This window comes from Pelophylax lessonae (genome assembly GCF_965119305.1).
Source record: "Pelophylax lessonae genome assembly, chromosome: 4".
NCBI lineage: Eukaryota > Metazoa > Chordata > Amphibia > Anura > Ranidae > Pelophylax > Pelophylax lessonae.
The window spans coordinates 565,587,814-565,600,894 of NC_138771.1; the positions used below are offsets into that span (position 1 = coordinate 565,587,814).

At 45.9% G+C, this 13,081-nt stretch overlaps 1 protein-coding gene across 1 annotated transcript in view; it reads right to left on the reverse strand.

The window, feature by feature from the left end:
* Positions 1-3,659: 3,659 nt before the first annotated feature.
* The window catches only part of PBDC1 (polysaccharide biosynthesis domain containing 1), a gene marked incomplete at its 3' end in the record, with an annotated part of 46,498 nt that continues 37,076 nt past the window's right edge, over positions 3,660-13,081 (reverse strand). Inside the window, exon 6 of the mRNA XM_082255774.1 lies at positions 3,660-3,757. Coding sequence (XP_082111900.1) covers positions 3,660-3,757 — 98 coding nt within the window. The remainder of the gene's footprint in view (positions 3,758-13,081) is intronic.

Sequence of the window (13,081 nt, forward strand, 5' to 3'; positions counted from 1 at the left end):
TGAAGCATCCTGATTGGTATCCCATACATTTACAGCATACTGAACAGTTGTCAGGTGCCTGGATGTCAAATAGGACAAAAAAAAAAAAACATAAGAACAGGCATCTAGCATTTTCAGGAGCGAAAACAGGAAAGATCTTGTATTTTTCTGTCAGGTTCAGCAGGTGAAAATACTAGGTGTCTTTTAATATTGACCTAGATCAGGCATACTGCAAATGAAGGCAGAACTTCTTGTTCTGGATCACTCACTCAGGAGCAGGGTCTAGCATTTTTAAATCTTAAAAAAGGAAAAAAAAAAAATTGGTGTTTTTTTTTTCTTAGATATTAGTGATATTCCGTTCAGTGACTGGTCTAGATAGCTGACAGATTATAAAGCCAAGATGAGAGTTGCCATTGTAGCTTCCTGCACATGTGACCAAAAGTGGAAGAAAAATTTTGACATGGTTGCTAAAGAAACAAAATATTCAATCAGACCTAGGGCTGGAATACATGTACCAGTGTCAATCATAGCACTTATAGTAATGCTTTAACACTTTTATATTGAAATCCCAGTAAACTAGAAAATAATATTTCAGTGTGAATTGAGATCTCTTGCGTCATTGTAACAATACGTGTTGCAAGCAGTTTGAGATGCATGCTGTTGTAGATGATGCAGACATCAGTATCTGTCCATTCAAGATGCTGGATTTATGAAACTATTGCACTTAGCAAATTTTTATATTCATATGTGTTCCGCACTTTTACATCTGGTGCTGACATTTCCTCCCATACACCTAGCTGATTTTGGATAGTGGCTGTGTGCCTGTAGAATTTGAATTGGTCACATTCCAGTGGTTGTAGCAAAATTGTCAGTGCACTATATAAATTGAAGTGATTTTGCAGGCATGGCTAAAGTTGATTTTGATGGTGACTGAAAAAAATCTTACTATGGCCCTAGTGTAATTTTCCCATCTCTTACCTCTCCTGCCTGAATACACTGATCAGTGCTTGTAGTGTTGATTGAATGCTGGTTTGCAGCAAAAGTGGGTCGTTAGACTGCCTTTTGTTGAACAGACAGCTGTACACACGGCCTGAGTTGGGGGTGTAAGATTTCACTAATTGATTCAGTGAAAGGTTGGTGTGTACGCCTTACCAACCCGTCACTGAAAGAGAGAAGAAAAACTGTTCAATCAGGTCTATTAATAAATATATACACACACATAACCTACCTAACACCATCTGTTATGAAGGCATCACTAGCTGGGCTTTGTTTGTATACAGTGTGTGTGTGTGTGTGTGTGTGTGTGTGTGTGTGTGTGTGTGTGTGTGTGTGTGTATATATATATATATATATATATATATATATATATACACACCCCCCCCAAGCAGTTCACATACAAACAAGGATACCCTCCATATGGATACCTAGAACTTCCCTCAGAGCTCCGGACTAAAATGGCAAGAGTTCATACAGCTTTAAGGGCCATACACTATAAGATTTTTTCCTTTAGATTTACCAAAACCATATGAGGTCAAACCTAAACACTTTCAATTTGTATGCAATCTGGCAGGCCCTTGCACTACATAGAAAAGGTAAATCTGAAGGAAATCTAACCACAAAAGTTGGATAGTGTGTATCCAGCTTTAGTGGTACACAATCTATAAAAAAAAAAAAAAGCCAATGGGGGAGATTTACTAAAATGGGTGCAGCTACACATAATACCCAATCAGCTTATTCAGTTAGGGTCCTTTCACACGGCCGCTCCGTGTGTCCGCAAATCATCCCATCCGTTTGCGGACATAATGTAAGTGAATGGCACTGCGGATGTCAGCGGAATACCATCCGCTGATATCCGATTTTCCTCCTTTCAGTTCTGTTCCGTTTTTTGGAATGAAACAGAACCCCATTTTTTCTTCCGTGTAAAAAACGGAAAGGAAGGAAAATTGGATGTCAGCGGTGTCATCTGCAGTGCCATATACTTACATTATGTCTGCAAACTGATAGGATGATATGCGGGCACACGGAGCGGCTGACAGAAATGTCATCCGCTCTGTGGGAAAAAAAAAAGTCCCGCAGCGGACCTTTCACACGGAGCGGCCGTGTGAAAGGACCCATATTCTTCTACATGGTGGCCTGATCAGGTTTTTTTTTTTTCTTCAATCAGACCCTCCATGAAAAGCTATATGTAAATGGATTACCACCTGCAAGCATCCAATCTGCTAAAAACAGATGGAAGGAGATCCATTCCCCATCCAAGAAATTGAAATAGTTTCAGGGAGAGACTTTGCTTTAATAATACAATGTATAAGTGAACTCTGCCCAGTACTGCGAATGCTGGAACACTAATCAATTGCTAAGATTAATAATGCAGATGCTACTGGATGAGAGCTCACTTCTACATCGTGATATAGCAGTCTCTGTGAATTTTGATTACTTCATTTCAAGCCCTGCTGAAGAGGGAGGCTGTTGGAATCATTAAGGACTCATGTGCACTGGCCTTAAATGCTGCTTTGACAGGTGTTTTTTTTCTTTTTTCCCCCCAGCCTGTAAAAGCACTTTTATGTTAGCATGCATGTTTACAGAGTGGGGGGGGCACGCGCGCACATCACCATCACCAGCATGTTCAGGAGAACGCTTTGACCAGGAAAAATGCTAGATGTGTCTAAATGTTGGACTTGTCTAGCATTGATGTAGTCCATTGGCCAGCATAAATTAATATTCTGGCCAATGGAATTCATTCATGCCCAAACACATGTGAAATACACACTTTAGGCAGATTTTCTCTTGCCAGGAGCTCTAGCATTCAGAGGAGAAAAGCAAATGCCCAGTTTGTTTGACATTAGTTCCCCTGATTCATACTCCAAAGCCTTTGTGATGTTCCTTCCCACTATGTTTCCATATATTAAGGCTAAATGTGCAGTAAGATGATTCTTGCCAACAGACCAATCAGATACATTTACTAGTACGTGGAAGAAAACCCATCAGATTTTTAACCCTTTTACTCTGTTGCCCAGTGATGAGAGCCAGCATGGGAACATGAACAGTAATGCTTGACAGGTTTTAATAATTCCTCTACCCAGGCCTGGATTGGATGTTAACATAACTAAGTTCAAACAACACCATGGCTTTGTGCAGGAGGAACATTTCAAATATGGCACTTGCATAAAAGCTTTGGAAAAATTAACTCTGCTCAACAAACCTATGAATTATTTGAGCTGCGAGAGGAATTTGTAACAAATATTTTGTTTCCACCTAATTAATGACTTTGCTATTTGAGGCACAATCTTGTTCACACAGTGGTGCAGAGATATGAGTACAAGATTGAGGCAACTATTCAGTCACACATGCTTTTTTAAGAGAGGTGTAGATATACATGTATTTTATTTTATTGGAAAAAAAAAAATGTTTAAAAAAAAAAAAAATACTCTTGTTCGGCACTTGTTGGCTCTGAGGTGGTATAGAAGTCTGTGTTGACAGCAATGAATCCTGGGTATTTTACTGTTTGCCAAATGAGTGTATAGTGGAAACTGCAGAAAATAAAATTGAATTGTTTGTTAATTGGTATTGTGACACATGGCAGTAAGAGCCTGCTGGGTAATGGACTGCTTTTCCATGAGTGTGTTCAGGGTGAAACCATACAATTGAGGATTCCCAGCAGCTTGCTGCTATTGCCCAGAAGTTCATTGCAACGATTCTGCTGCTCTGTGATGGAAGATGACATCATTGTATCCCTCCCTGTTTCGTGCTATTTCTATAGCATAGAATTGGATCCGGGTCGCTAGAAAAGAAACGGAAACAAAATCATTTTTAATACAATGGGAAGCTGGGTTCTATATCCTACATGTTAAACAAACGAGCTGTCTTAAGAATGAATGCATTTTTTTTTTTTTTTTTTTTATCTACAGAATTGTTCTATGATTTAAGCAAACTGCTCCACATGACAGCCAGCATTGTGGGAAGGCAGCCAAATGTTTCCTTTGAAGAAAACCTTCAACTCCCAGATTCAACAAATACCATAATATATAAAAAAAAAAATACATACATGTGAATATTACTGCCTTTTGGAAATGCTGTTGCCTGGCTGTCAATTATGCAGATAAGAGGGGTGGCATTATTATTCTACATATCTATGCTGGATCAGTGACTAAAGCCTGGTACACACCATCAGTTTTTTTTTTTTTTTTTTTTATTCAACCCAACAGTCTGAATGAAAGAAAACTGAGGAACTCACTGTACATTGTGATTTTTTTAGTGTGGCAATCACAGACAATGCAAACAGGGCACTTTGTGCCAACACTGCCAAGCAATATAAAGGCTGGCCATTATTTACCAACTTCTGAAAATATCCCTATCCTAAATGTTTTTTTTTTTTTTTTTTGTCAGTTACTAACCTGGAAGAAATCTACAGCAAATCAAGTAAAAATCATTTGCGTTATCAACAGCCTATTTTATATCCAATTCACCATTAAATTGTGCTTAGAAGCAAGTTAAAAAGAAAATAATATCAGTGTGCTTAACCTCATGGTACATTGTGATTATCTATTACAGAACAAGTTTAAAAACTATAGACTCACACTCTCTCTCCTGAGTAGTAGCCACATATGTTTTGTGCACATCCTACGTCTTTGCAAACCAAAATATTACCTGGTAAAAGTAGCAGTGACATCATCAATGTGCTTTCCAGAGCAGAGCTGTAGGAGCACCCAGCAGGCTCCCTACAGAAAACTACAGGGAGGGGAAGATACAAGACCAGTCACCCTGCACAAGTAGGGAGCAGCAGTAGTAACCTTTCTTTATTACAGGAAACTTCTGCATGTTCGTGAAGTGGTTTCATATTGAACAACTGCACCGATGTGGAGAAGAAACACAAAACCACATCAAGATTCAACTAGGATCACGGTCTTGCTGTGATATGTCTCTTTTCTTTAGATGTTTGTTTTGCAAGCAGATCAGGTGTTTGCTTTGTTTTACATGTAGCTCAGGGCTCCTTGCCTCTCTTTACCTATACACTTTTTTTTTTTTCAAACGCTGTAATGGTCACTCATATCAATAGGATTAATAGTTACAACCAAATTGATCATATTTCTCTTTCGTTCATTGAGGGACACAGCGCTCCTGATTCTTCTTAACCACTGAGTTATACCGCCCTCTACAGGAGTAGGACACTAGGCAGGAAAAAGCTTGACTACATCTATGGGCAGTCCCAGAGTGTATACACCTATAGGCACTAGTTTTTTTTTTTTCTGCCTAGTCAGGAGTAAGGACCTAGTTCCTTGCTGGGATCTCTGGGCCTAGCAATTTTTCCCTGTTATTTTGTTCCTGTGAGAACTACAGTCAAGTCCTGGACTGGGTGACAAACTGAATAATATAGATCCTTAGGGTGCCCCCAGTCCAGCCAGCAGCTTTGTGCTAGGTCAGCCGTGACATAGGCCGCCGCGCCCCCCCCCCCCCCCCCCCCCCCCCCTGGACATCAGGGTAAGCCTGCAAGTTAAACGTCTTGCGAGGACACATACGAACTGGCTTCGGCCTGAATCGCAGCATTTCGTTTTGGCCAACAGCACCCACATTATGAAGGAGCAGTGTTCTGTCCAGAGCAGTGCCCATCATGTTCCTTGTGTGGTAGGTACCTTCCCCCTGGCCCCCTCTAAAAATTTCAGTCAGTGGGTCTTTCGCCAGGTTTGGTGATGAGCTGGCTTTGCCACATGCTCTTAAGGGGGGCTGGTTTGAGTTGTTGCTGACCAGGTTTTCCTCTGGGTTCCCTGCGGTGGTAAAAACATCTACTCCCCCAGCCCAACACATACCGCTTAGAATTAAGGCCAAAAAGTTCTATTTTGGTCTCATCATCTTGGAGTCCTTCAGGTGTTTTTTAGCAAACTCCATGCGGGCTTTCATGTGTCTTACACTGAGGAGAGGCTTCCGTCGGGCCACTCTGCCATAAAGCCCCGACTGGTTGGAGGGCTGCAGTGATGGTTGACTTTCTACAACTTTCTCCCATCTCCTGCCTGCATCTCTGGAGCTCAGCCACAGTGATCTTTGGGTTCTTCTTTACCTCTCTCACCAAGGCTCTTCTCCCCTGATAGCTCAGTTTGGCCGGACGGCCAGCTCTAGGAAGGGTTCTGGTCGTCCCAAACGTCTTCCATTTGAGGATTATGGAGGCCACTGTGCTCTTAGGAACCTTAAGTGCAGCAGAAATCTTTTTGTAACCTTGGCCAGATCTGTGCCTTGCCACAATTCTGTCTCTGAGCTCTTCAGGCAGTTCCTTTGATCTCATGATTCTCATTTGCTCTAAAATGCATTGTGATCTGGAAGGTCTAAAGGCCCGTACACACGTACCGATCGTCGGCATACAAACGTCGGCGGACGAAAGATCTGCCGATTGTACGCTTGTTAGTATGGTGCCTCCGACAGCTGTCTGCGCACATTCTGCGGACAAGAGTCTTTCTTGCAAACATTAAAATTTTTGTATGCCGACACCAGAACGGACGATTGTTCGCCAGTCAGTACAGAATTCTGCCGACAGACCGCAGATTTGCAAGACTGGGCATGCTCGGAAAAGAAAAAACACAGGGAAAGTTAACCATTACATGACATCACTTCTGCAGTCGGCGGACAAAATTCTTGGGCAGTCTTTGCACTTTTCAACAGACACCGACATCCCGGGGAGAAAAGACGAACGTTTGTATGCCGACGATCGGTATGTGTGTACGGGGCTTTATATAGACAGGTGTGTGGCTTTCCTAATCAAGTCCAATCAGTATAATCAAACACAGCTGGACTCAAATGAAGGTGTAGAACCATCTCAAGGATGATCAGAAGAAATGGAAAGCACCTGAGTTAAATATATGAGTGTCACAGCAAAGGGTCTGAATACTTAGGACCATGTGATATTTCAGTTTTTCTTTTTTAATAAATCTGCAACAATGTCAACAATTCTGTGTTTTTCCGTCAATATGGGGAGCTGTGTGTACATTCATGAGGACGAATGAACTTAAAATGATTTTAGCAAATGGCTGCAATATAACAAAGAGTGAAAAATTTAAGGGGGGTCTGAATACTTTTCGTACCCATTGTATATGAGCAATGTGTATGGCTGCCACTGCTGACCTCCCCAGAAAATGCCCATTTTCTCAGTTAACAAACATACTGATGCTTTAAATTTTAGTACTTTCTGTGTCACGGATCTAAAGTAGATACCGTATTTATTCGAGTATAACGCACACCCCTAATTTTCGATTAAAAATCGGTATAAAAATTTTGTTTCACACCAAGCATTGTAATTGACAAAAAAACGTTGTCGAACACGTGCGGCCATGATAAAAATCATTTATTGCCATCTAACGGGTACCAGTATATCAATTAAAATATGAAGAACACAATTACGGTACGCAAAACACTGAATTGTACAAAAGCAATGCTTACCTTAACGTGTGGGCGAGGCAAGGAAATGAAGCAGCGACCATACAGCGGATAATAAGAATTCTCACCCCCAGTTCGGGCTGCCCACTGTACGCAATGTTTTTTTTTTTTCTTCGCCCTCACGTACAGTAAGCGGCTTCAGCCCGGAAAAGGCACAGTGCAAACTCACAATTCGCCTGCACCCTGAATGGACCGGCCGCCACTGCCACCCCACCCCTCGTTTATAGCACGCACCCAAACTTTGATTTCTTTTTTTGGTAGAAAATTTTGCGCGTTATACTCGAATAAATACGGTATATAGTTTTTTTAATTGCACATGTTCAAGGTCAACAGACCGCTAGTATTTTCAAAAAGGAGGCTAGGAATGGTAGGTGTACTTTCACACTAATGGATATCCATTTCCTGATCAAAGCCTGACTTTAAAAACATCTAGCTGATTAATTGGACGAATACGTCCAGAGTAGGGTTGAGCGGACACCTAGATGTCCGTGTTTGACGGGTTCGGCCGAACTTTAAAAAAAAAGTCCGGGTCCGTGTCCCGGACTTTTACCGAACTTTTCCCGGACACCGAACCCCATTGAAGTCAATGGGGACCCGAACTTTAAGGCACTAAAATGGCTCTAAAACACCAATGGAAAGGGCTAGAGTGCTGCAAATGGCAGCAAAACGTAGTTAAGAGCATGGCAAGTGCTCTGCAAACACATGTGGATAGGGAAATAACTTAAAACAACAAAAAAAAAAACAGAAAAATAAAACAATGTTCTTCATCTCTGAAGGACGAGGCCCATATGGAGTAGGAGGGAGGTTGAGGTGGTGGTGGATGTGGCGGTGTCATAGGCGTGCGCACAGGGTGTGCCTGGTGTACCTGGGCACACCCTAATCACCTAGGGCACATAGCATTATCGCTCTGTTTGCCAGTGAGGAGATGGGAAAGATCTCCCTCGCACCTGCTCTGCTCTATTTCTCTTTGCCAGCAGGGAGAGTAATGTATCGGGGCCATGTACATGTAGGCAAACACATGCATGTGTATTTCAACTTTGGGGTGCACACCCTAATGCAATAGGCTGCGCACACCTATGGGCGGTGTAGGTGGAAGCGGTGGTGGAGGAGGACCAGGGCCGGATTAAGAGCATCATGGTCTTGGTGCTGAGGATTTTGAAGGGCCTTAAGGGCCGTGCCTTGGCATGCACCCAGAGGAGGAAGGGTGCAGCCATGCATGCCTAATTCAACATGGGATGCTGTCTCTGAAGCCCATAAACACATCCATGCATCGGCAACTGTCCCTCCTTGTCCGGCCTTCGCGCTGTGTGGGGAGGTTCTGAGGGTGCTGCCTGGGGAAGCGAGCATAGAAGCCAGACTTCTGTGTTTACAAGTGACAGAAGAGCGGTCACAGTGAATATGGCCAACCCGGGCCCTATATAAAAGGTAGGGGCCTGCATGGAGCTGCAGCTCCAATAGCCCCTACGTTAATCTGGCCCTGAGGAGGACGAGGTAGCCAACACTGCTTCTTTTCACAAATTTTAAATGAGGGTACACCCCAAAAGAGTGAGAAAGAGCAAAAATGGAACAATGGCTGGGTAAGGTCGGTATCCATTGCTATTCTGCACAAGGTACGGAAAAGTCCCGTGGGATCCACGCCTGGTTCATTTTAATAAACGTGAGCTTGTCCACATTGTCTCTGGACAGGCGGCTGCGCTGTCTGTTATAACACCCCCAGCCGTGCTAAATACCCGTTCAGATAATACACTGGCTGCAGGGCACGCCAGCACCTCCAAGGCGTAAAGGGCAAGCTCAGGCCATGTGCCCAATTTGGAGACCCAGAAGTTGAAGGGGGCAGACCCCTCATTCACTACATGTAGGCGTGTGCACACATACTGCTCCACCATGTTGGTAAAATGCTGCCTCCTGCTAAGACGTTCCATCTGAGCTGCTGGTGCTGCTGTTTGTTGTGGCGTGCTGACAAAGCTTTTCCACATTTCGGCCATGCTAACCCTGCCTTCTGAGGTGCTGGCGGTGCCCTGGTTGAGTTGGCGACCTCCTCCTCCTCTGCCTTGTGCTTCCACTGTGGCCCCGCTGTCAGATGGGAATGCCAGCAGCATCGCGTCTACCAGCGTGCGCTTGTACTCGCGCATCTTGCGATCGCGCTCCAGTGAGTGAATTAAGGACGGTACGTTGTCCTTGTAACGGGGATCCAGCAGCGTGGCCACCCAGTAATCAGCACAAGTTAGAATGTGGGCAACTCGGCGGTCGTTGTGGAGACACTGCAGCATGTAATCGCTCATGTGTGCCAGGCTGCCCAGAGGCGACGAAAGGCTGTCCTCTGTGGGAGGTGTATCGTCCGTGTCCTCTGTATCCCCCCAGCCACGCACCAGTGATGGCCATGAGCTGGCCTGGGTGCCACCCTGCTGTGAACATGGTTCCATCTCCTCCTCCAGCTCCTCCTCCTCCTCATCCTCCAGAACTGTGCCCCTGCTGGACAATTGTGTCCCTGGCGTTTGTGTGTGCAGGAACCCACCCTCGGAGCCCCTTGCGAATGACTGCCCTGAAAGCCTTTGAAATGTTACCTCTTCATCCTCCTCCTCATCCTGTGCCACATCCTCTTCCATCATCGCCCGAATTGTTTTTTCAAGGAGGCATAGAAGTGGGATAGTTAAGCTGAGAACGGCGTCATTGCCACTGGCCATGTTGGTGGAGTACTCAAAACAGCGCAACAAGGCACACAGGTCTCGCATGGAGGCCCAGTTATTGGTGGTGAAGTGGTGCTGTTCCGCAGAGCGACTCACGCGTGCGTGCTGCAGCTGAAACTCCACTATGGCCTGCTGCTGCTCGCACAGTCTTTGCAGCATGTGCAAGGTGGAGTTCCACCTTGTGGGCACGTCACATATGAGGCGGTGAGCGGGAAGGCCGAAGTTACGCTGCAGCCCTGCCAGGCGAGCAGCAGCAGGGTGAGAACGCCGAAAGTGCGCACAGACGGCCCGCACTTTCTGCAGCAGCTCTGACATATCGGGGTAGTTTTTAAGGAACCTCTGCACCACCAAATTCAGCACATGCGCCAGGCAACGGATGTGCGTCAAACCGGCTAGGCCCAGAGCTGCTATGAGATTTCGCCCGTTATCGCACACCACCAGGCCGGGCTTGAGGCTCGCTGGCAGCAACCACTCATTTGTCTGCTGTTCCATGCTCCTCCACAACTCCTGCGCGGTGTGTGGTTTGTCCCCCAAACAGGCAAGTTGTAAAACTGCCTGCTGTCGTTTAGCCCTGGCCGTGCTGAAGTTGGTGGTGACGGTATTACGCTGTCCGGATGAGGAGGCGGTAGAGGATGAGGTAGCGGAGTAGGATGAGTTAGGAACAGGAGGCAAACTGAAGCGCCCTGCAATCCTCGGTGGTGGAAGGACATGTGCCAAATTGCTATCCGCCTCAGGCCCATCCGCCACTGCATTTACCCAGTGTGCCGTTAGGGAGATATAACGCCCCTGACCGTGCTTACTGGTCCACGTATCGGTAGTTAGGTGGACCTTGGCACAGATGGCGTTGCGCAGTGCACACCTGATTTTTTCCCCCACTTGGTTGTGCAGGGAAGGGATGGCTTGCCTGGAAAAGTAGTGGCGGCTGGGCACGACGTACTGTGGGACAGCCACCGACATAAGCTTTTTAAAACTGGGCGTCTCCACCAGACGGAATGACAGCATTTCAAAGGCCAATAATTGTGAAATGCTGGCATTCAGGGCCAGGGATCGCGGGTGGGTAGGGGGGTACTTCCTCTCAAGTGTTTGGGAGATGGAAAGCTGAACGCTTCCACGGGACATTGTGGAGATGGTTGTTGGTGACCCAGGTGGTGGTGTTGCTGACAGATCGTCTGTTTGCGGGGTGGCAGGTGCCGGTATGACTACAGAGGTGGCTGGAGCGGCCGAGACTGCAGCAGAAGAGGAAGCAGGATGAGCCAGAGACGTTTCTTGGTTTTGAAGGGGTGTACTCCACTGCAGCTCGTGCTTTGCACTTAGATGCCTGATCATGCAGGTTGTGCTCAGTTTGAGAAGGTTTATGCCTCGCCTGATTGCACAGGGTGCAAACCACTCGTGTCCTGTCATCAGCACATTTTCTAAAGAACTTCCACGCTAGAGAACTCTTTTGAGCTGACTTTGGTGCGCTCGTTCCCTTGCTGCGTTGGGCAGTAGCAGGCGTAGTGTCTAGGGCACGGCCGCTCCGCTTCTGCACCCTGCTCCCTCTTCTGCTGTGCTGGTGGCTCTGTGCGACCACCGCCTCTTCCTCCAAACTACTCAGGTCACCTGCATGACCTTCATTCCATGTGGGGTCGAGGACCTCATCGTCCTCCACATCATCTTCCACCCAGTCTTCACCCCTGCCCTCCCTGTCGGTCTCCACAATGCTGAACGCCGCAGCAGTTGGCACCTGCGTTTCGTCATCATCGGAGACGTGCTGCGATGATCCTTGCATGTACTCATCTTGAGAAATAAGTGGTTGGGCATCGCTGCACTCAATCTTTTCCACTTCTGGGGCAGGGCTAGGTGGATGGCCCTGGGAAACCCTGCTGACAGAGTCCTCAAAAAGAATAAGAGACTGCTCTATGGCTTGGGGCTCAGACTGCTTGCCTGATTTGCAAGGGGGTGAGGTGAAAGACGGTTGGACCTTGGCTGCAGGTGCCAACTCTGACCTTTCTGCAGTAGACTGGGTGGGAGACAATGTGAAGGAACTGGAGGCACTGTCAGCAGCAAACCAATCTACTATCGCCTCTCTGTGTTCTGGCCTCATCACTTCTAGAGGCGTATGATGCCCTACCAAATACTGATGCAGGTTCTGTCGCCTACTCACACTTGAGGAAGGTGTTTCACTTGTGCGTGTAGCTGGCACAGATCGACCACGTCCTCTCCTTGCAACAGGAGCTCTAGCAGCAGCACCGCCACGGCCCCTATTTGACGCTCTCCTCCTATTTCTGAAATTTAAGATCTTGCCCTAGAAAAGGTCTTTATTGAATAGCGGAACAAAAGAACAACAGTATCGCACGGGTGTATCTCACAGTCAAATATGCAAACTATGCCGCAATTTAATCTTTTTTACACCAAAAGGGTGTGTATTGAATAGCGGAATAGGATAAAAAACTGTATCTCACACGTACAGACACAGACTAGGCCCGATTAAATTTTTTCCTACCCTAAAGGGAGGATGAGGAAGAGGAGTATGGAACAGGCAGCACCCTCAAATCTTCAGAAGTATGAGATGAACCCCAAAAACTTGGAAAGGTGGATCTCACACGTACCGACACAGACTATTCCGCAATTTAATTGAGCCCCAAAGGTTTTTATTGAATAGCGGAATAGGAAATATGATCAAAAAAAAGTGTATGTTTTTCACACGTACAGAAGCACACTAGGCCCCAATTACTATTGTTTGTACACCTAAAAGGATGGAGGAGGAGGAGGAGGAGTATAGAACAGGCAGCACCCTCAACGCTTCAGAAGTATGAGATTGTGTTCACTGTACCCCACAAAGATTGTGTTCACTGCACCCCACAAAGGTTTTGTTCACTGCACCCCAAAAGGATTGTGTTCACTGCACCCCAAAAGGATTGTGTTCACTGCACCCCAAAAGGATTGTGTTCACTGCACCCCAAAAGGATTGTCTTCTCTGCACCCCAAAAGGATTGTCTTCTCTGCACCCCACAAAGATT